Genomic DNA, 23,282 nt, shown 5'->3' on the forward strand with positions numbered 1-23,282 from the left:
ACACCTTCAAACATTTGAACCGATAACGCGCAAATACAGGCATAAAATATGATACCTACCCACCAGCCATGCCAGCAGTCTGGGCGCACTAGTGCGCGCCTCTTCTTCGACGGTTTGGGAGACAGTCGGAAGTCCGTGGCTACTGAGTGCCACCAGCTGGTAGGAGTGAAAAATGCAGTCATAACAGGCGAATTAGAGTCTCGTTTTCTCCCCAACTATGAGATGCTATTATGACTGTGCCACCTTTAACTCGCGTTTGTTTCTGTAACAGCAGCAAATCCTAATTTCTTTTGATGTAACGATCCTTTATGACACTTGAGAGTAAAAATCTATTTTCAATTACATCACTTAGCTTTGATCCAAAGTGGCTTTAAATGATCATACAAGACCTTCAGGCTTTATTAGTCACATGAACGAAATGTCAAACAGTGCAGACCAGGAAACAAAAATCCCAGCTGCAGCTGTTCCACTATTTACAGCAAACAGCCAGCACACTTAAGTTAGGATGGTGATGGCAAAGATTCAAGGGTCTTCAAGGGTCAGAGCTGGTGGTGAAGACATCGCTATTTCTCTGCCACTCAGAGCTCACTTCAGAAGGAGAAATTATATATCATATAACGGATGAAAGATTATCCCATGAGTAACACAAGAAGTGAAAATATCAATGAGGAAAGCGTTCAAAGTGTTTTAATTCAGCAAGAAGCAGCATGTTGTCAAAAGAAATAGTGCAGTCTTGGAATGATAGTCGAGGGGTTAAAGACCCTGTGTTTGCGAGCTCATGTATTCATCAGCAACACAGTTGGCAGCGCAACTGTAGACACACACAGAAGTGATTGCAGTTTGAGGCAGACAGTGTTTGAGCTCAATGTAACAGTGGAGGCAGGTTGCTGTCCCGACTGCATCAGCACAGTGAGGTTCTGTCGGTGCACAGTTTTAAGGACATGAAATAAAGCATATCTCTACAACCTGATGAGGTTGCGTCGTCAGTAGCGCTACAACTTGCATTTGACTCAAAAGGCCTTTCTCTTAAAAAGGTAACATTCTTTGCACAGTGTAAGACATTGTGGGTCTGAATAGAAGTCCAGCTTGGAAAGCAAACGGCATACATTAATGTGCCTTAGTCGTCAACAACTTAGAAGACAAACACAGCTGATTCATCTTATGTTCCATAAATATCACATTTCAACAGATGACAAACAAAATATTAAGCAGTGGCACAGTAACAAAAGAATGGCAGTGATGACAAAGTAAGAACTTTAAATACGTGTTTTTGATAAGTTAAAACATTTCTTCACTCAAAATATTGGCAGGTCTGTTAAAAGAGCTGGTTACAGATACAAGCATGCGCAAAGCACATCAGAGTGACACGCTTGAGTCCTGCTGTTCTTCAGCAGCTTTGCGACGCAGCTTGTGAAGAGTAGGAGTCAGGACTGTTCTCAGTGTCGAGTACACAGACATGTTCTCAGAGGCGGAGTCCATCTAGAGATAATTAAGAGAACAACCAAAACAAAGTGAGGATTAAAGGATCAGCTACAGTTAGGGCAGGGACAGGAGTGGTCTTTGTTACATCTAGAACCAGGATTATCCAACAGCGTTCTGTGTAAAACAAGGCATCCCAAGCATACAGAAACAGTTCCCAGTGAGCTTGGCCATGTCCAAATACAATGTTGGTCAAACTCCTGGTTTCCACTGACACCTTAGCGCTGCACTAGATATGGGTGATATGGACCTGAATGAGTCATATCTTTAACATGATATGCAAAATTCTCATTGTGGAGATTGTGTTTTGTGTCAATGATATAACGCCCATCCCTAGACGTGCCACGACTCCTATCAGACCTCCAACTGACAGTACAACCAGAATGAGCTCACAGCACACCCCCCGTCACGGAGGTGATATATTAGATTATTAGATATCCTAATATCTGATCTAAAATATGGTCAGTGATTATGATGATGTCTCTTCCATGTCCTTCACTGGTTATGAATGATAAGAATACGCAATATACTGTACATGTATAAGAAGAGACCCTTGTGTGTCTTGGTTAAAAATATATGTAGACAAAGTTTTCTGGGCCGATTAGGGCACCCATCTGCAATATCTGTCAAATAAATACCTCACTACAGATGGCAATTGGTTTTTTTTCTTCAATGGGATCATAAACAAAGAGTATCATTATCATATTGCTAAAAAATAGGGCATAGCACCTACAGACAACTCGGGGTCTATACACTGTGGCAGGATCAGGTAGAGCTATGCGTCCCATGTTGGCAGAAGTCATCAGCACCCCAACACTTTTTTGTGGTGGTCTGAGAGAAAAGCTGACATGTGGAGGCAGATATGATATCTGTACACACAGTGTGCACAAACAGAATTAGAAAGAGAAGAATAGACTTACCCTTGTAAACACTTTTATTGTCTGGTGCAGGAAACCCAGCTCTACTTCTTCAGGCATTTCAGGCAGGACCTGAGCCGCACAGTCAAGGATGCACAGCAGAGTGAAGCGATGACCCTGCTCAAGGAAAGACAACATTGGGGAGATGTTTTCAATGTCACCCCACCTCGGTGTCAAGTACACAGAGCATGATACCTCACAGCTGGACAATCCACAGTTCCAGTTTCGATAACAGGTTTGTTAAACTTGTTTCCCAAAACCCGACCTGGGCCTCCTCTGCTCTCATATACCTGTAAACCTTCCTATGTTGTGCCCATGAGTTTGGTCGACTTGGTTGTTGGACAGCGAGAGTCGAAGGCAAATATGGGCTCAATATTGGTGACATTTGTGTTGAGGATTATTATTATTACTCAGACCAAGGTGCTGTAGTACGATCCACTCTGACCATGAACTGAGTTATGCGTAAAAGTGAGTGAAGGCAAACCTTGTCCAGCAAGTCCAGTGCACTCTGTGGGTTGACATTCTTCTCAGTGAGGGATTTCACATCCTCGCAGCTGATAACTGGTTCCCTCAGCTGCTCCAGCCATGACCACATGACAGCAGACAGGACCAGAGGGTCCCGCTCCAGGCACAACCGCTCCCATGCTCCCTCCCGTGAGTTCAGCTCGGTCTGGTAAAAGCAAAGTACAACAATACAGAGACATTGAATATTAAGCATTCAACACCAGCGACACTGAGTTAAGAACACGCATATCAAACGAGTGCTTCGAAGAATGTCATGTTTTTTAATGACAGCATGAACTATTTGAGATAATTTATTATTGTTTATATTTCAGGACCACATCATCTTTACTGCGATAGGTCAGCGTTTGACCCCCTTCCAGGTTCTGTTGTGCATCTTAATTGAATACAAACCTTAACTATTGTTATTTGAAGGACTGATACTTTGAACAAAAGAACTAGTTGTAATTTTCGAGACAAAGGAGTTGTTTACCTGCCATGCGGACACCTTAGTGGCCAAATGGTTGTCAATAAGATCCATGGACAGTGCCTTCGCAACCAGCAAACATCTACTTTCCGGGGGGAGTTCAGACTGAAGGTTGAGTAGTGGAGCAGCTTTGTGTTCCGTGCCAAGAGCTGCCACTTCATCAGGCTTCCCCACAATGGACTCCACAACGTTCTTGGTTGAAAGAAGACCCTTCCTGGTGTGACAGTGACTTTCTCTTCGGTCACTGTGCTGAGCAGGGAAACTTTGTCGGCCTCCATCAAACACTTGGTCTAAAAAGGGGGATCCGACGTTGGGAAAGAAGCTGCTCAAGTCCTGAGACGAGAACCTAGAGTCTTTAAGGCAGCAGTGAGACAGGGAGCGTTTGATCTTGTGGTTGAGGGGCTTGCTACAGGCTGTAGGTTTATGAAGGACAGAGTCACTGTAACTGAAGCTTCTGGTGTTGGACAGACATGACCTGAGGGGGGTCTGAACATTCTCTTGTCTCCACAGTGGGTCAAGCTCATTGTCACTGATGAGAGGTTGATCTTGAGGCAGAGTTATCTGCAGAGATACTGGACTGACAGGACGGAGACCAGGGACAGGGATCCCCTTCCCTCTCATTTCCTTACCCAGCAGCTGCAGGGCTTGCTGGGACACAGTCTTCTCCACCTCGGCTGTAAGGTCAGGGATTTCCAGCCATCCCTCCTCAACCATTACTTGTCTATTTGCTGCAATGTCGATCAGCAACCTGCACACCAGCTGCACCACTTTGGGAACATTCTTCATTTGACGGGCCTCATAGCCATGCAGTAGGTGCCGCTGCCGAGTCAGGTATTGGGACAGGGTTACAGCGCTGGATTTGGGTTCAGCACAGGAGAAGACACTCCTGAGAGGAACCAGAAACTGGGCAAACTCTCGCACGCACAGTAGTTGGCCTCTAGTCTGGATGGAGTTGGGCCGCTTGGCTCGGACAAACAGGATGGCCTGGTCGGCACTCATTCGGCATGTGAAGACTAAATAACAAGCCAATAACACACCTGGAGGCAAAAGAAAGCAGACACTGTGAGAAATTGATAAAAAATAAATCTTGCAACCTGCTAAGTTTTGTAGGACATAGGGGAGTGTCTGTCAGAACTTGCACAGACATTGCTACAGACAGTGCTGTGTCCTTAAGCCAACTGCCTTCATCTCTTCAACTCCTGTGGCTGCTTCTGTCCACTAGCTCTCTTGTGGGGTCCACAGGCATGTCAAGCACTTCATGACTACAGGCATAAGTTCCACAGGCCTGTAGTCGTTGAGGGGTTCAGATACTGACTTTTTGGGGACAAAGATGATGTTGATAAAGATGTTTTAAGGCAGGCAGGAATAGTTCCTTGAGCGAAAGACTCGTGAAGATTTTTCTGAAAATCCCAGTCAGCTGGTCGGTGAACGCTGTGAGTACCTTCCCGGGTACTATGTTAGGGCCTGTCGCCTTTCTGGGGTTCATAGTCTCCAACACTCATCTCACCTTATGCTCCTGAAGTGTCAGTATGGTCATGGTGAAGGGTGGTGGTGTGTGTTTCGAACTTTTGAAGGGCAGGGTCTCATATTTTCAAGAGGGATTGCACTTTGCTGTTCATCCAGGGTTTTTGGTTCGGGAACAACCTGATCTTTTTCTGAACTCTGACATTGCTGATACAGTACAGCAAGGCCTCCTGGAGTTTGTATTACACACTAAAGTATGGCCCACATCCAGCCCTTTGCCTGCATTGACATGACCCACATGAAGTCGAAGGCATATTAGCAACTATTGGCTGGAGGACTTCTGTGTCCCACAGTAACACAGAAGCCAGCCTTCCACGTTGCGTATTGACATGTAAAGGCAATCTATTTATCCATCTATTAGGCTTTCACATGAAGCATGTTCCACATTCTGCTGCACATTCTGATGCTGAGTGCAAACCACCACAAAAAAGACAAGAGGTTGGGACTAGAGTTAAACCATGGAGCTGTGCTCCTTTTGCTCTGTACAAACAACCGCAAAGAGAAGGAACGGCCGGCTATACCAACATCTATTCCACCCATATGTGATGTTAAAATGTAGACACCACCAACCTGTCCTGCCAAGTCCAGCATGACAGTGGACTGCCATTTTCCCTTCTTGAACAGCAAAGGCCATCACTTTCACCATGTCGAGGATTGTCGTCAGAGATGCAACGCCATAGTCTTTCCATCCAAAGTTGTAGTAGTAAACTGAAATGGACAAAGAAAGTACATACTTGAATAGTACTGATGGTTGTCAAATATTTATGGACACATTATACAACAGTTAGCAGTCATTTTTCACTAAAGAAGAATACGAAAATGACATCCTCATTACAACGAAACACTTCATCAGCACAATCGTTATAGCCTGTGTTGTGAGGTCATACGGTGCTGGAGTCCACCCCAACTGCAGCGATGCTGGCAAAGATAACGCAACACAAACTCAAAATACAGCTTCTTAATGAAAGCTTTTTATTATTAAAACATGAACTGTGTCACACCTGCGCTCCATTTCTTTAGATTAGATCACATGTCCTTTATTAGCCGTCTTTTTTCACACCACGGTCCATAATCTGGTCTGGACAACAGTACATACTGTAATCTGTAGATGCAGATGCGGGATAGACTCTGAACTACACTATACATTATAAAAGGCCATTTGCACCCAAGGTTTTCCAGGATCAGATGGAAAACAACATTACTTTTAGCAGGCGTTGTAATTAAATGGCGCTGGTAGAGACCTCTGGAGGACTCAAAAACAGCAACCAAGCTAGCCTTTCTCCAGAGACATCGCAGTAACCACCTGCTCGCTATAGACAAAGTCAGTCAACAGTAGGGTACACAACACTCACCAGTAACACTCATTTAAGCTTAATCGATGCAGTACATCACAAACAAAGTCTTTTATAGTTTGATTATAGACAACACCAAGATGGTTCTTTGTCCGATACTCGGCTGGTATCATGCAAGGTTCTCTGTCCAAGCTATCGAAATTCACATACGGTTACGACTTCCGACAATTATGAAAACAAGATAATCCTCATAAAATAATTACTCTTCCTGTATCTTCTGATGCACAGCAGAACCCAAATGGTATCAAATCAACATTCTTCATCACTGAAACATTTGTCACTGAGGCAAAACAGAGCTGTCAGTCTCTGCCCTACGCTGCAACATGCTTCCAGCCAATCATTAATAATAATGATTCGAAAACAAATGAAAAGGGAGTGGACTGGGATTTCAAACCGAGAAGTATCATGACCAAGAGAAAGTCCAAAATATCTCTCCACCCACACAATGTTCGAACACTTACCGCCTGCCTCCATGAACCTCTCAGGCAGATAAGTGAAGCCACTCTCTGGCTCCAGTGGGTTGCCACAGCTTGCGTGTTCTCCTGGCCGCTGCAGGTTAATGACTGTTTTCAAACCACACCTGAACACAAAGGGTTGGTTATCTACACTTCTCTGTAGGCATCCTCATTACTCATCACTGGATCTACCATTTCAGTTGTTAAATACTATTAAACACACCCACTCTTTACCCTTTGCCTGTTTGATGGGGTAAGATTTTCAATTTCTGCAGTGAATTTGGGATTCTATCTCATTTGTTATCTATAGATCCAGAAACGAAATAGGATAATCACAGCTTCATTTCAAACCTTTCACAGAGAACATTCCAGTCCACTGCTTCTATCATTTCTGTCTGAAAGTTGTGAAATGTCACAGTATACTATACATTTACTTCTCACTACTTAGTGTTAAACAGGAAGTATGCAGTAATTAAATAAATGACATTCAAACATACTCACTTATAGAAAGGAGTTCTGAGAGCCATGCAGTTCCCATTTGTATCCATTTAAAGAGTCAAACATTTTGTTTTTTTTACCATTTAAAAGACCTATTACAAAAGGCACCAGATGAGATATCTTTATCAAACTTGCTGTACTGTTATTAAAGCTTAGCTTTATGCAGGGTTTTGACAAGGAATGGGTGATAACTTATTGTACATGCTGTACCGCTGAAAATGAGGAGAAGTTAACTTCTCACAATAAACACATGCACGCAACATATGTGTTCCAGTCCATTTCCCAATTCACATACAGGCACACCATGCTCTCCAGCTCCGCTGCATCTGACAGCCGTCACCCACTTAATAAGGCGGTGTGGGGACTTTGAGGACTTTGGTTCACAATTGTACTTTTAAACATCCCAGAATTCTTCATACAAGAAACTCTCAATAATCATTTGAGCAGAAACAAGCAGGGTTTGCTGCAGCGCTGCCACCTAGGCAAGAGCCGCAAAGATACAATCGCAAAACGGTCAGAAAATGAAGAAATACTTTACCTATGAAACTGTTGGATGATGTTATACTTGTCCATTATTTCAGTAGAAGGCCTTGCCATAGCTAGCAAGTTGTCAGTTATCCTAAAAGCAGAGAACGTCAGAAATGAGAACAACTCATCAATAATACTTTGGAAAGCATTATTCTCATCGATGCCAGTACGAGGCACTATTGCGTACCAGGACGAGTAGAGGCCTTTAATGGCTTGCTCCTCATCGCTCCAGCGAGAAGGGTTTTCATATTTACAAGCTTTCCCTCCACAGGCCATGGAGCACTGCATGTGACCCGGTATAACATGCCTGAGCGTCTCGCCCATCTTGGTATACTTTGCCGTGGGGATCCTCACGTTAGCTGTAGGAAGAAACAGTATCAATAATAAAACAATAAACACCTCTTTCAACAGTTGCCCTTAATTGATCACAATTCCAAAATCATTTTGGGGTTACTTGTCCTGGTTTGAGCATCTTTACAAGGAAGCTGTTGCCTAGTGCTGTCAGCCATCATAAAGGTCTGGAAGGAGGATGGCGTCTCCATGGCAGAGCTCCTTCTAGCCTGCAGAGCCTTAGTTACTGATCTGGAGGCAGAGTGCCGGCGTCTCTGTGTTCCAATACTGAAAGCCATGTCTCCAAACATAATCTGTTCAGCGGCTGCTCCATCTGTGTTGATAGTGCGAGCATTGCTGTTCACAGAGGCTGGTCCAACATGAATCATCATGCAACACTTCTACAACCAATAGCCGGCAGTTGAATGGTCGCCATGACAACTATTTACAAAGTCAACAGTGGGTGGTAGAAGGGGATGAGCCTGGCACACGTGCACGATCATCTAAGGCCTGTTGCTTCAAAGGCACATGTGATGGTTAACAGAAGGAAGCACACAGAATCATCTCAGCTAAGTGTTTTTGGAACACTTTGAAAAAAAATGAAAAGGAGGGTTTCACAGGAAGAGTATATCAACTGTAGTATTACTTGGTGCATACAGCAATGGAATGGTATGGTACTGCTTATAATTTATGATTTATTCTAATTTCTGGATAGGCAGTGATTATAACCAGGGGATCAAGACAGCAAACCAAGAGAGTAGGGCTGTGTATTGGCAGGCACAGTATCTTGAAATACGAAATGCATCCCAATACTCCAGTGGTGATCTGATACATTGTGATATACTGCAATATTGTTCTGCGATAAGTACAGTCATATATTATAACAAGAGCCATCATTTAAAAGGGGGGAAATCAGATAATGCAGCACTATATGATGTGCATGAAAACAAGTTTATTGTGATGATGTTATTCCAGTTAGACGTTCAGTTAAATTTCACACTCCAACAGTGGAATGAATCACTAATCGACAAAATAACTCCAGTGTGCAGAAAGAAAATGTTAATATCAAACACCTGTCACAAATGCAGCAGCATACTCAAGTACATATGTATTTAATACTGATACAGCAGATGTAAAATATCAAGACAATAACACACAATTATTGCGATGTGTCAGTAAAAATATCTAAACAATATCGCTCAATCAAGTATCATAATATTTGAGCATATCAATGTTTTTTTTACCCCTACAAAAGAGTAGATCAAACTGCAAAGTTTGTTGAATACATAAAAAGTAGTAACAACACAAATTGATGAGCCATATTATGAATATATATGAAGGAGAGTCCCAGATCAATGAGTCGCAGTGTGGGTTCAAGAGCAACTGAGTCCAAAACACACAGCCCAATGAAATGGCTTCATATACAAAGCGGCACCTAGACAACACTAGGCTGGTAGTAGTATATGAGGCTTAAGTAATGAAAAGCATTATCCCCTTGAGGATGAATTAATTCTAATTCTGATAATATAAAGATAAGTTCAAACGGTAGGTTTATTCATGTATCCCTTGAAACATATGAACATGAATTTCGTGAGAACAAAAAATGTGGCTATGTAATTAATGTAGTTAATATCCAGAACAAGTGAGAGGAAGTGATACCAAAAGAAAGTGTATCTGTTTGATCAATGCTCAATGGATTAAAAAGGTTGACCTTAAGGATGATAGGACTACTCCGCAGTCATGAGCCCATGAGACCGTGCCAAAAGGTGAACTGATACCACTGGGTATCAGTGAGGTGGATGGATCAGCAGCAGAAACGAGAGTCAAAAGAACACCAAACACAATGGTTTAATTCAACAAACATGAAATGCTTGCTTAGCCACTGCCTGTTAAAATTTGGTCTGTATAACAGACTTATAATTCTCTGAAAAATATGAGGGTATTTCGGATGAGCGCCTTCACCTGAAGGGTTACCAAGAATCATGTGAAACATTATAAGCTTCAGCATAAAACATTGGTGGCTGCCTGTTCTTGAAATGCATCAGGAATCCTTTTATTGAGAAGGCACACAACTCCAAACTCAGGTGGCATGACATCAGCATCACTTTATCAAAGAACTGTGGAGATTGCAAAACATAGCCTTTTACAAATCTTCCATTATATTTAGATTAGATATGATTTGATGGCCCTATATTTCTATTAATATTTAATTCTACAGAAAAACAGTTGAACTAGATTCTGCATGTAGATCCTTTTACATCAAGCTAAGAAGTGGTTTGACACATCAGAATAACATTCTTTAAAAAAAAGAGACAAATACATTTCATTTTGGAAATGCAATACAAGCAGTTTCAGAACAGTATACAAAACATAATAGAATATAATAGATAATTAAATTTACCCTATATAATGGAATAATGAAAAATAAATGTGGATGATAAATAAGGAAACATCAATAGAATTAAATCTATTCGAGTCTCAAATAAGAAACAAAATGGCGAATGGCTTTCTAAGTTATCCTACCTGTCTCCATGTCTGAGCTGAGATCACCACTGCGGGATCCACGGGTGGAGTAGCTCAGGTCACTCAGAATGCCGACTGCTGCCATGGCAGGAGCTGCAGATGAGGAGGGAAACATGATCTCACAAGTGTGCAGGATCATCAACAAGCAGAACCTGCTGAGAATGCCGCGTGAGAGCACCAATGAGAAATGGCAGGTGAGTGATTGGTCTTTGGGGGCTGAAATCCAAGGGGGGTGAAAAGGTGATGCGCTAAAGTGAGTCACCATGTCAGCGGCTGAGGTGTCAATTGCAACAAGGGAGCTGGTGGGCGTGACCTACTGTCAACAGTGGGAGCAAAAGGCAAGATCAGAGGTGCCGAGTTACAAGCACCGCTGACTCAAGTCGCTTCATGAAGAGTGAACCTGTATAAATGTTTTAGCTACACACACACCTGCAAGTTTTTGAACTGAGCCAGGGCAACACTTGTCTGGCACTAGTGATTTATGTCAGCTGATCAATCTATGGTGTCAGCATAACATCAACTGTACTCTGGAGATCACCGGTTTTTAACCTTAACACTAATTAACTTTAGGCCTGGTTCTAAATGCCAGAAGTGAAATACTACGCCTTGACACCTCCTCCTCACGACCTCCTCTCGACAATTGAGTCAAAGAGAATGCACACACTCATATTCAAATGGATACACATTCCATGAAACTGGGCATTTTCATGATGAAGGGAAGGCCACCCAGAAAACAGGAATCCTGGTTTGAACCGGGGAATTTCATATTCATCAATGACTAGATCTAAGCAAGCATGACCTATCCCGATTTGTCTTGCACGAGGAAAACTACCGGTTCAGACTGGAAAGAAATTTGTGGCCTGGTGACAACACCAAGATAACAGCACAAGAAAACAGTTCATCACACATACAAATGGGTGTAAACATAATAAATCTAAACAACAAAAGGAGAAATTAACAATGTCATTCCAGTCTTTGATCAAAGATTAGGCCCAATGTGTCTCCAGGAATATCTACATTACCCCACATCTTCCTACCTTGCCATGCATCAGCCAGTTGGCTTGCTCTTCCCACAGGATCACCTGTCCACGCTTCCAAAGAATGAGCTCCCCAACTCTCTCATGTCTTCCCCAACAACAAAAACAGATTAAATCTATTTATTATGAACTCACCAATAAATGTTTATGGCTAATCGTTGCTAGTTTTTAATACAGTTACTTAAGAATTATTACACAGCTTGCTCACAGCTTATTTTTGTACTTGCTGCATCAGCCTTGCACAGATGCCATTCATAAATATCTACAATTTAGGCAGCAAAAAAGCACTTGGGGTAATATAAACCATTTTAAATGAAGAGCTACTAAAACACTTTTCGACTCACGAATAACTTCGACTAACCACACACACAACTGTTGGCTCATGGGTTCATTTCGCAGATGCCAGTGCCAACTTAGGCTCACTCATATTCAACGCCAGTCTGTCTTACAACTATATATATCAAGAAAACAAAGACGCACGGAGGTTGGGTTAACAATCTGACGATCAAATACTTTCAGGTTCACTGTTGACAGAGATAACGGTTTGAGGAGGAGGCTTGTGCAGGCTGGTGCTGATGCTGCACTCCTGCTAGCATTTAGCTTTGCAGTCTTACTGACCGTTGTCTTCTCGCTTGATTCCGGGGCTCCCCAAGTCCAACATCGTCGATGCACCTGTCCCAAGCTTTGGCGGTCCTATGTGGCACAGCTACATTTGGTTTTTCCCTCGAGCCATGTCATTTGGTCGGCTAAGTCGAGCCTTGCTAACATAGCGACCTGACATGTTGTCGTAAGGCTTGTGACGTCAATGCCACGTGACCGAACACGCTTTCATAGACAACATTTCACCAGGCTCTGACTCCGGTATTAGACGCTTGTATTGACATTGACATAAAAATTAAATTCGCTGCTCGCTCTGGTAAACACTTCCACTCGGTGACTGGGATGTTGCCCGGTCTCAACTGCCAACCGTCCTGTTGAGAGTTGTCCTCGCTTCTACCGTGCAATGTTCCCTCGAGCTGACCTCACGCTCTCATTCTGTTCATTCATCGATCACCTGATGTACTCCTTCAATCTTCCTCTCGCATATGTTGTTACATGTACCCAAAGCTAAAAATAAATAAATATAAACAATTACATGTCACTACACCAATTGGTCACTGACTTTGAAACTCCAAATATATATCAAAGCACAATAGTTACTTATTTATGTTTGTATTTTTTTTTTCCACAACATGGGCAGATACGACGTCTAAATGAACAAAGCTATGCAATATATGAAACGATCGCGCATTGTAAAACAAAACAGTTGTGAGTATCGAGCACTCTGTATTATTTGTCCCTGTTGGTTTGCCTTTAAAAAATGGCGGAATGCACCGCCAGTGCGCATGCACATCGGAATCTACGACTGCTACTTCGCCTCCGCTCCTCCCAGCGGCCTCTACACCCTGAAGTCGTCTAAAGCATGGATATGTACCGTATACTCATGGATGACACGCCGCGTTGAACGCTTCCCCTTTAGAGTGACGTGCCTAATGGTCGGCCATCTCGGAACAGATCGAGCCGTGACTGTGTGAAGTCAGATTCAATGGGAACATACAGTATATTCAAGCAAGTTGTTGTAACAAACATCTCAGTCAAACGGATATACATTGCATTTGATTATAATTATTATCAGTGTTATGAATCATATTTGTATTTATTCACATTAAAATTTAGACCTTTCGTTCATATTTAATGTTCCTATCATTATGATTTTAGCATCATTTGTGCCATTATTATGGGATATTTACTATTGCACATTTTTAATTATATATTATCTTTACTTAAATAACTGCTCAGAGGATTGGTTTAGGAACGATCCTATTCTCGCGTGACTTCCACCGTTGCTTAGCGACGGGACACATCATTGAGAGTTTGCAAAATGAGTCCGTGGCGATGTGTTTTAGGAAAGCGGAATAACTAATTTTTTTATCAGCAAAAATGGCAAACGTTGTGGTTGAATGCGAATTTCTGTTCGGATTGCGTTCAGGTGTCTCAAACAATTTGTGCTTCAGTGACGAGCAGACCGTCGTGTTCCCGAGTGGAAACAACTTTGTGTGCTACAACACCGCCCACAAAAGTCAGAGGCTCATATCAGGTACCTTTTTTCTAAACCGGTTTTGTGATGCACTGCGTCTAATTTTGTATTTTTTCCATTTTACATGTTTCCTTTATAATCTGTACATGCATAAGTAAACAACATTTTTAATGCTAATAATACTGGTTGACATTGATGTTTGATGATGTTTGTTTAAAAAATATATATATATATCGACATATGATAATAAGACTGTGAAATGTTATCTAGTTTTGTACTTATTTATTGTACTTAACCATCCAACAACTAAGTTGTCTATGTATGTGCTGCTCAAATATGAAGTACGATGAAAACAATTAAGCTTTAATGTGTTGTTCTCCGCAGTGTCTGAGGAAAGCCAGAGTGTTCGAACTCTAACCATCAGTGCCAACAGGCGTTACCTTGCAGTCTCTGAGTGTAAAGAGAGACCCACCATCGTAGTGTTTGACCTGCTACAGGAACAGGACAAGAAGAGGAAATTCCTCACTGCAAAAGACGTTACAAGTGGACCATTCATAAGTTTGGCTTTCTCGCCCGACTCCAAGTGCTTGCTTGGTCAAAGTGATGAACCTGAGGGCCTTCTGGTTCTATGGCAATGGGAAAAACAGAAGGTCCTGGCTACAGTTCAGACCAGCAGCTTGACTAATCCTGTCACCCAGGTGAGTTATGGCATGCCAGGATTGTGAGTTTTGGTTAGTGACTACTGTCCTCTGTCCAGGTCTGCTTCAGTCCTTACAATAACACTCAGCTGTCTGTGAGTGGGAACGGTGTTTTTAAACTTTTTCGCAACACAAATGGAGTGCTGAAACAAATTAACAACCCCAAGGTGGAGAATGTCAACTTCCTGTGTCACGCCTGGATCACCGAGGAGCGTGTCATTGCCAGCACTGACTCAGACAGGCTGGTGCTGTTTGTGTGTGGTGAAGCTCGGAGAGAAATCAACACATATGAGACAGCTGAAGGTCAAGCTAACAGGTAGGAAGCATCGGAAAGCTATGTTCTTTTCCAGGTAGTTGAAGTGAATCAGGTGTGTAGAGTGGTCGGTTGACAGGCAGGTAAACAACAACTTGCCAAAGTAATTGATGTGGTAAGAAGAAATGGGATTGGTGGACAGATAAGCTGGGAAAAGGCATGCATCTATCAGAAGTAAGGTGGAAGGTTGGCTGGAATCAAGAGGATGGCAGGGCAGCAGTCCGATCAGTAGGCTGGCAGGATGCAGACTGTTGGAACCAAGCTGACAGGGAGGTAGGCCTAAGGGTGAGTTGCTCGGGGGGAATTCAAGTGAACTATGTTGCAGAGAAGAAATCACATTGTGTATCATAGATCTAAACATTTTGATGCTTCTAAGGGGCTGCACGCTCCGCTGCTTGAATCCTCACTCAACAAGTCTTTGCTGTTCCCTGCCCAGACAAGTGGAGAGGAAACAGATACGAGGTGAAGCTGGCCGGACACCTAGGAAGTCTTCCATCACCGCTATTGTCCCACTCTCCGATGGCTTTGCATGCTCCCCAGCTCCTGGCCTCGTCTGTCTTTACAAAAACACAGACAAGGACGAGTACAGAAAGTACAGAGAGATTTGGGTAGAGTAAAATGAATATCGTATATTCTCATAATTGTGAGTAGTTTCATTTCAATCATGTGGATACATTTCTCAACAGATTCCCTCCTTTCAAAAGACGGAGATCACAGAGGAGCATTGCCATGAGGTGGGCTGCATGTGCACCAGTCCTGCTGAGGGAACACTGGCCATTAGTACTACACAGGGACAGCTTTACTGCGTCAGCTTGTCTTCTGTAATTAACAGTAAGGTATTGACCCTTTTGATGTTCGATAAAACATCCGATAAAAGACAGACTATTCCAGACCCAATTACTGACACGGCGTTGTGATTTGGGGAGTCTGCAGGTCTTTGACTTGAATTATGTAACTGTCGTATCAATGTTTTTCAGTCTTTTGGTCTAGCAATGCCACATGGAGTGCAGTTTTAAAATGGTTGATATCTAGACTGACTGAGTGAGAACTCATATGCTAGTTACAGTCTTTTTCATAAGCAAACCTTTCTTCTTGTTCCAGAGGGAACGGGTCTATTTTGATCAACTCTCCCAGCCGTGCCACTCTAAAGCCATTACAGACCTATCAGTCTGCATGTGGAAGCCTCTTGTGGCCACAAGCTCTCTGGACTGTTCCATCTGCATCTGGAACTATGAAGCAAAGTAAGATGAAAAAAAATTGATGTGGTTGGTATTCTTTTTAATGTGTGCCGTTGTATGTATACAGCGCTCATGATGTATCTTAGTGGTTTTAGTCAGACTATCAATGTTTGTTTTTTTTTATTCGCTATACAATCACCAGTAAACGCTTTGTGTTACTTATCACTATAGTTGCTCCAGTGTTGGTGCAGGAAGGTTTTTGGTTGTCATTGGATCGGTAGGGATGTAGGGATGTCCCAGATGTTACATTGACCGACTGTAATAGATTTCATGGATGGAAATGGATAAAGAAAGGTACTCTTTCAAGACTTCCAGGAGTAATTTTACACCTAGTAAGTACAGACTTTGCTGGAGAGACAGCAGTCTGCTAACAGAACCCAGTGGTGATGAAGTTCACATGTTGTTCTTTTTCTTTTTCAATGGCGACATGATAACTCAACATCCGCCTATTGTTTTACTTTTGGCTTTAATCCGTTCGCTGACTGCACTGCACATCTACACTGTTCACTGTACTGTATTGATGACCATGAGCCATGCAGAGACTGGCATCATCAGTATATTACTGCAAGTATATTACATGCTGGGTTCATAAAAATAACTTTTATAAAGGTTTATTAAAGTGTCATATAATGATGACGACGCAAACATCTTGGTGTTAAACTGGATCTTGACTCATTCTCCAAACTCGATACCTTCTGGACAAAAAGAACTGCACAACGTCATTGAACGGCGTCACTGTAGTGGAGCACTTTAAATGTGAAAAAAATTGACACAAACCAGGATAAAAACATTGAAATCAATGGCAGTGCCCAAAAACACGGATCATCCTGGCGGGTAAAGTACTAAAGTCATCTTGACTTCTTTCCACTCATCAGACGATTGAACAATGTGGTATGTTCATTTTCCAGCCATCTAAATTAGAATTGATGGTCTATCTATACAGTATGTGCGCTGTGATGAACTGGCAACCTGTCCATCTAGGACCCTGCCACCTGCCTATATTTTCCTGTGTTATGTCCTTAAATCTCACTGAAGCAGCCATTTTGCTCTGAGGTGAAGTCAGACCATTTCTGAAATCCCATTGAAATGACCTCCCATTTCTATCTATCCCATTAGAGAGTTGATCGTGTGCAAGAAGTTCCAGGAAGAGCCGCAGAGTTTGTCACTGCACCCCACTGGCCTCTTCATCCTGGTGGGCTTTACAGACAAACTCCGGCTGATGGAAGTCCTTATGGATGACCTTCGGACCTTGAAAGAGTTCACTGTGCGTGGCAGCAAGCGGGTATGGTGTGTTTTATGTGACACAGTTTATTGTTGACCGATAAAAGAGTAAAATGAACCCTCACAACCTCCACTCCTCTGCAGTGCGCCTTCAGCCACGGCGGTCACATGTTTGCGGCTCTCAATGGCAACCTCATTGAACTGTTTTCTTTTACCTCTTTTGGGAAACTTATCAGTCTGAAAGGCCACAATAAAAAGGTAACTGACGACTCACCCAGAGTGACTTGTATACTCCCAGAAATTATACCCATGAAAAACCAAACTGTTCTGTTGGTTCTTTAATCAGGTGTGCGCCATAGACTGGAGTCAGGATGACAGTCGACTGGTGTCGTGCGGGACGGACGGTGCGGTGTATGAGTGGAACACTCAGACGGGCAAGCGAGAGTCTGCGTGTATACTCAAGTCTTGCAGCTACACTGATGTTGCCTTCTCCTCTAATGGTGAAACCATCTTGGCGGTGGGGACAGACCTCACCTTGAAGGAAATACAAGCATGTCAGGTTAGTTTTTTAAAAGACTTTCTCAGACCAAGGACACTCCAGCGTCAAACCAATAGACATCTTTTTCTTTCGGCGTCTCCCTTCAGGGGTCGCCACAGCGGATGGTCCTCCTCCATCTCACCCTGTTCTCCGCTTCCTCTCCTCTCCCTACTAACCTCATGCCTACTGGCAGGCCTCCCGCCTCTCCTTTTCTGTCTTCGACCGACAGTAGTTCAATTTCCATCAGCACCCTGCTGGTTAACAGCACTGACAGCGGCCGTTGTTAACCCGACCGATCCAGTATGAGATTCATTTGTCTGATCTGCATCTTTTAGTTTTTTTTAACGTCGAATGCCCTTCCTGACACAACCCTCTGCATTTGTCTGGGCTTGGGACTGGCGTCAGAAGAAACTGGCTTGCCCTCCCTCATGGCTGCATTTTTCAAATTGTCATCATAATCACAATAATTCGCCATCGGCGCCATTGGAATGTGAAATGTGTATTTCAATTTTACAAGGTTTACGGAAAGCATTTTGAATGGTTCTGGGTGAATTATTTTCTAAGAATTAGAAAATAAATGTTATGATCATCATTCTAAATGACTTTGCTTCAAAATTCTTTTTAATATTCACTGACTTGTATCCCCAAATTATTGCCTCTGCTTTTTATTTATTTACTATTATATTGATTTTAGTGTGTAAAGTATGTCATTACATGTCATGACATGATCTTTTTTGTACATGTCATATTAACCGTTTAATAATTAACAAAACTTGTATATGTCTCTTCCTTTTCTAATGGATTTATTCTTTGATTCATGAATATTGAAATTGAATTTGATCACCTGACAATTTCGCTGGTGTGCCAGCGCTGGGAATGTGAGTCTTTAACTATTGGAAGACACATGAAGTCACATTGGATTGGGCCCATTTCTCAGTATGTTCCATACATGTCAATCATTTTCACATTCCAGATCCTGAAGGAAGTCCCAGCTGATGATGTGGCTCTCACTGCTGTGGCCATGTCTCGCTCTGGCAGAGTAGTTTTCAGTGGAACCTCTGCTGGTGCCATCAGGGCTATTAAATACCCCTTACCCATGCAGAAGGACTGGGCTGAGTACCAGAGTCACTGTGCCCCAGTCACCAGGGTATGACCCGAGCCCACTTGTATAAACATGCTTTCTATTAAGGCTCTAAGCTCAGTCCCTCTTCCTCAGATGAGGATCACATTTGACGACCAGTTCTTGCTGGCAGTGTCAGCAGACAACAGTGTGTCCATGTGGAGGATTGTTGACCCAGATGGACAGAAGCCAACGAAAAGCATCAGCCAGACGCTCCACTTCGATGAGGTGCTGGTCAACCAATCCGATTTGCTGGAGGTATGTGCTTTTTTGTGACAGCTGATGTAGCTAAATGTACATGGCTCAGGGGTCCATTCAATGGCTACGTGCAAAATATATTTTATACTCTTATGGTGCACCACATTCCCAGAGTCTACTGCAGTGAAAATGACATTTTAATGTTTGAGATGAAATTTAATTGAATTTGGTGGAGCTCTTTTCCCAATGTGACGGATGATTCTGTTCTTATTCTCTATAGTCCCTGGTTAAAGGGACCATAAACAGTTTCTCCCCAAACTAAGCCAATATTATTGTTTTGGAAAAAGGAGCAATATACGACGACTCCTCCACTTCCTGACCTACCAATCTCCCATAGCATTCCTATGGGCCTCTAGATAGGTAGATAGGCAACATGGCTGGGGGTGCAGAAAGACTCACACCCAAACACTGGGACAAGCAGGAGACAATGATTTGTTCCCTGTCAGAGTATTCAGGAGAAGTCATCTCTGGAAGAGGTCCAAATGGAGAATGAGTACCAGCTCCGCCTGAAGGACATCCACTACAATGAGAAGATAAAGGAGCTGACAGACTCGTCCGCACTGCAAAGCGAGGCCCTACTGAAGTCACTGCAGGTGAAAAGAGTTCTGCGTGTATTGCTTTTTAATTGTACTCTGCACTTATATCCTGAGATCTTTCATTGGTTTTATTTTCATACCGCCAACAAAATTATAGGTCATGAGGTCTGAGATGGAGAAGCACAGCAGTGAAACCAGGCAGAGATCTGCGGAGGAGGCTGCTCAGCATTCAATGGAGCTGAAAGATCTGGGTAAGACTGGTTAGTGCTGTGGGTGTCAAGCTCATTAGGCCTGGAGTAGACAATGCAATGTGCTATGAGTGATGGGTAGATGAGGCGTCATGAAACAGTATTGCAAAGTTGATGAAACAGTGTCCTAATTTTTAGAGGCCACTAGATGGCACTGTTGGTTTAGAAATGATGTGAGGTTCCATTGAATTAGTTGTTCATGTCTAAACATGATACAGCAGGCCATCTAGTGGCCTCTGAAAATCAGGACGCTGTTTCATGAAACCTCACCTACCCTTCAGTACTGTGTCATGAAACCTCATTGACCCATCAGCAGTGCCAATGTTGCTTCCGTGGTGTGTAGCAAGGACTATATTATTTGTCGATACTTATCAACCTCAGTCCATTTGATGTTTATTGCACTTGGTCCAAACATATTTACTTCTAAAATGCCTTCAACGCTGTGTAGCCCTGACACTGCTGCTGAGAGTCATCGAGTGACCATTGTTTCTGTTTACACTTTTATCAGAGATATCGTACAGCGAGAAGCTGATTGTGGAGCAGGAGAAATACCAGGAACTCCAGTGCAAGTATGAGCAGATGCAAGAGGACTATGAGAGGCAGCTGAAAGCAGCAGCCACTGACAAAAGCAGCGCTCTGGAAGAGCTGACGCAGGTGTATGAAGCACTTCTGTTGAAGAAGAATCAATTGCTGGATCAGGTTGGTGCCCACACTCAAGCTCCATCTGGCAGTTGGATCCATTGATGCACTGTTTCCTCATCACGGTATTTTTGCAGCGGCAGGAGGATGCCGAGCAGCAGAGCCGTGAATTTAAAGAACATATTAAGCAAGTAGAGGAGGACGAAAACAGGATGGTGCACGACATACAGACCGCATATGACAGGAAACTACACTTTGAGAAAGAGACCAATATGAAGTTGATTGGAGAAGCCAGTATAGTGAAACAGAAGGTCAGTGAAACGTCGACTGAAGCGCCTGCCAAACTGTTGTCATGAATTTCCACCTTCTTTACCATCGCAATGACACACTGGTACGAACACAGGTTTTCCACTTACAAAGAGAGATCCAAGACAAATGCACTGAGATCTTCCAGCTGAAGCAGGAGCAGCAGAAGTTTCAGGGTTTGATCTCTAACCTGGATACTGACATCATCAGCCTGAAGAGAAAGATATCTGAGTATGAGAAGACCAAACCAGACCAGGTGAGATCCAGAGAATTAACTTGCAGTTGCAAAGATGTCTTCCTGGAATTAAAAATTAAAAGCATGGCTTCATATCAACCAAGTTTCACTTGCACAGGAACACGTCATCTCAGAGCTGAAGAAGAAGAACCAGCAGCTGGAGAAAATGAGGTTTCATCTGGATTCCCAAGTGAATGAGATGAAAAAGCAGGCCAAGCCTCAACAAGAGATCATCAGAGAAAAGGAGAGAACACAGCAGGTATCAAACTGTTAATTCATTATAGTTGTATTTTTTCATATAATACTTGTTGTCTAAGTGCTGCCTTAGCTTTGTTCTTAATCTTACTGTAATACATTTGAATCCAGAAACAAATGATATTGATTTCATCTTGTGTATTCCTTTTTCCAGTGGGTTTGCAGCCTGTGGATTAGTTTCATTCTAAAATCATAAAACAAACATCGTACAGTGCTGCACATAATGCTGCGTGCAATTCTTTCAAGGAACAACAGGTATATAATTGTGAATTGTGTTATCTCAAGGGCTGTTTGTCTATCTTACAGCTTGAAGAAGAACTAATGCAGATGAATAAGAGCAACACTCAATTGAAACTGTGTGTGTCAGAGCTCAAGCTCAAGCTGAGAACCAAAGAGCAGGAAGTGGACAAGGAGAAACTCAAGGTGAGCAAACCAAATGTGTCGTCACAGCAGTTCAGTGAAAACACATGCTCATGCATCCTAAAGCATCATTGAGGGTCATTCTCTGTCACTTGTAAACTTTATGCTCCTGTGCATATTCATGAAGAAAACATCACTTGCTCAGGTTGTGGTTCCTCACGTCACTCATCTGAGAGTGAACTTCATCCCCAGGAATTGTTGATCTGATTTCCTCCGACACTATGGCTATTGTAGATGAAGGAGTTGCTGGTTCATCTTCAACGGCTCAAGTCAGATCTCCACACCTGTGGCAGCTTCATCCAGGAGCCCAAGAAGCTCAAGGAGACGTTCAAGCAGATCCTGGCTCAGTATGTGCAGCCAGGCGATGAGGTATTACATGTGTAAAGCAACTTCAACATTATCATCCAGTGGTTGTTGACGTGCTTTGATCTGTGTTGAAGTTGAAGAACAGCGAGCTGAGTGATCTTCAGAGCGCCTTCTGTCGTCAAAGTGAACATCTCGAGAGGACTGTGACAGCCCTGCAGTCCAGGCTGGCAAAAGCCGAAGAAGAGCATGAGAAGAAGCAAGTTAAACTCATGAAGGTAAACAGTTGGTCCAAGCTGTGATGTTGTATTTAGTGCATATGAAGAACTGTTAAATGACCTGTCATTGTGATTCTACAGGAGATTTCCATCCTGGTTTCTCAGATCAACGAACTTCGCATTGAAAAGAGGCAACGCAAGCAATGAAGATACTTAAAAGGGAACAATTCAAAATCATAATGACAATAAATATTTGTGATGTCTTTGCTTTTCTGCCCCATATTATATATATGTACCTCGTTCTGGAGGATAATATTGCTATCTAGTGGTAGCCCTGTGAACTGCGAGCTTTTGGGTTAAATTGCATGCAGGTAGCTTAGTTATTATACTTATTATGATTATTATTACTATTATTAATAATAATAATGATAATAATAATAAGTATAATAACAATATATTACTATTATTAACGATAATAATAATAATAATAATAATAATAATAATAATAATAATAATAATAATAATAATAATAATAATAATAATAATAATAATAATAATAATAATAAGTATAATAACTAAGCTACCTGCATGCAATTTAACCCAAAAGCTCGCAGTTCACAGGGCTACCACTAGATAGCAATATTATCCTCCAGAACGAGGAGAAAAGACCAGTCAGCGGGCCCAGAAATCCATAACGATGAAGTCACATAATACGGAACTAAATAAAAGTATAGTCAACATGAGGTAAAGGATAAGATGTCTGGTGATGTCTTGAACTGATTTTTTCTTTTCTGCTACAGTTTAATTTTTATCCTTATAACTTTGTTATCGATATAAATCGACTAAAACACGATTCAGAGCGTCTGTTGGTCACAATCATTTATAAGAATATTTAATGAAATTGTAAACACTGCAATTATGTTTGACAACCTGTTTGCCTTCCCTTTAATATTAGGGAAACACTTCAACCCTAGTCATTTATAAGTAAATCACTCCCGACATTAGGTCTTCGGACAGTGAAAAGGTCG

General features: G+C 42.4%; 2 protein-coding genes across 8 annotated transcripts; one reads left to right on the forward strand and one right to left on the reverse strand.

The window, feature by feature from the left end:
- Nucleotides 1-531: 531 nt before the first annotated feature.
- Nucleotides 532-13,126, reverse strand: ptpdc1a (protein tyrosine phosphatase domain containing 1a). Of its 2 annotated transcripts, none has more exons than XM_053867728.1 (10): nt 11,632-11,843; nt 10,595-10,687; nt 7,929-8,100; nt 7,752-7,832; nt 6,722-6,840; nt 5,479-5,616; nt 3,391-4,421; nt 2,881-3,066; nt 2,400-2,513; nt 532-1,479 (listed from the first exon to the last, which is right to left on the reverse strand). In XM_053867728.1, exons 2-10 carry the CDS (start codon nt 10,677-10,679, stop codon nt 1,357-1,359), a joined length of 2,049 nt encoding a protein of 682 aa, XP_053723703.1. In that variant the 5' UTR covers nt 10,680-10,687; nt 11,632-11,843; the 3' UTR covers nt 532-1,356. The 2 variants fall into 2 exon arrangements, with proteins under 2 accessions (XP_053723703.1, XP_053723702.1); XM_053867727.1 differs by lacking the exon at nt 11,632-11,843 and adding an exon at nt 12,250-13,126 and having other exon boundaries at nt 533-1,479.
- On the forward strand, nt 8,607-22,533 carry cfap57 (cilia and flagella associated protein 57). 6 transcript variants are annotated; one of them, XM_053867722.1, is made up of 22 exons: nt 8,607-10,788; nt 13,686-13,768; nt 14,093-14,406; nt 14,466-14,722; nt 15,156-15,327; nt 15,406-15,555; nt 15,821-15,960; nt 17,074-17,239; nt 17,323-17,436; nt 17,525-17,737; nt 18,690-18,863; nt 18,933-19,094; nt 19,541-19,687; nt 19,788-19,881; nt 20,387-20,577; nt 20,655-20,828; nt 20,921-21,079; nt 21,177-21,317; nt 21,620-21,736; nt 21,968-22,102; nt 22,174-22,314; nt 22,396-22,533. In XM_053867722.1, the coding sequence occupies exons 1-22, from the start codon at nt 10,775-10,777 to the stop codon at nt 22,459-22,461; spliced, it is 3,324 nt and encodes a 1,107-aa protein (XP_053723697.1). In that variant the 5' UTR covers nt 8,607-10,774; the 3' UTR covers nt 22,462-22,533. The 6 variants fall into 6 exon arrangements, with proteins under 6 accessions (XP_053723697.1, XP_053723699.1, XP_053723698.1 ...); XM_053867724.1 differs by lacking the exon at nt 8,607-10,788 and having other exon boundaries at nt 12,870-13,768; nt 15,156-15,181; nt 15,293-15,327; XM_053867723.1 differs by lacking the exon at nt 8,607-10,788 and having other exon boundaries at nt 12,870-13,768; nt 14,466-14,501; nt 14,574-14,722.
- The last annotated feature ends 749 nt before the right edge of the window (nt 22,534-23,282 follow it).

This window comes from Synchiropus splendidus, chromosome 6 (assembly GCF_027744825.2).
Source record: "Synchiropus splendidus isolate RoL2022-P1 chromosome 6, RoL_Sspl_1.0, whole genome shotgun sequence".
In the NCBI taxonomy this organism is placed as follows: domain Eukaryota; kingdom Metazoa; phylum Chordata; class Actinopteri; order Syngnathiformes; family Callionymidae; genus Synchiropus; species Synchiropus splendidus.

What these genes read in the sequence shown, in the direction of transcription:
- ptpdc1a (XM_053867727.1), bottom strand. Translation starts at nt 12,292, where the DNA reads ATGTTGGACTTGGGGAGCCCCGGAATCAAGCGAGAAGACAACG. An exon ending in TGCTGGACTTGGCAGGACAG is followed by an intron (nt 4,422 to 5,478) that starts GTTGGTGGTGTC and finishes TTTTGCCTCCAG; the next exon opens with GTGTGTTATTGGCTTGTTAT. An exon ending in CAATAAAAGTGTTTACAAGG is followed by an intron (nt 1,480 to 2,399) that starts GTAAGTCTATTC and finishes AATTATCTCTAG; the next exon opens with ATGGACTCCGCCTCTGAGAA.
- cfap57 (XM_053867720.1), top strand. Translation starts at nt 13,612, where the DNA reads ATGGCAAACGTTGTGGTTGAATGCGAATTTCTGTTCGGATTGCGTTCA. An exon ending in TGACTAATCCTGTCACCCAG is followed by an intron (nt 14,407 to 14,465) that starts GTGAGTTATGGC and finishes TCCTCTGTCCAG; the next exon opens with GTCTGCTTCAGTCCTTACAA. An exon ending in CCCTACTGAAGTCACTGCAG is followed by an intron (nt 19,688 to 19,787) that starts GTGAAAAGAGTT and finishes ACAAAATTATAG; the next exon opens with GTCATGAGGTCTGAGATGGA.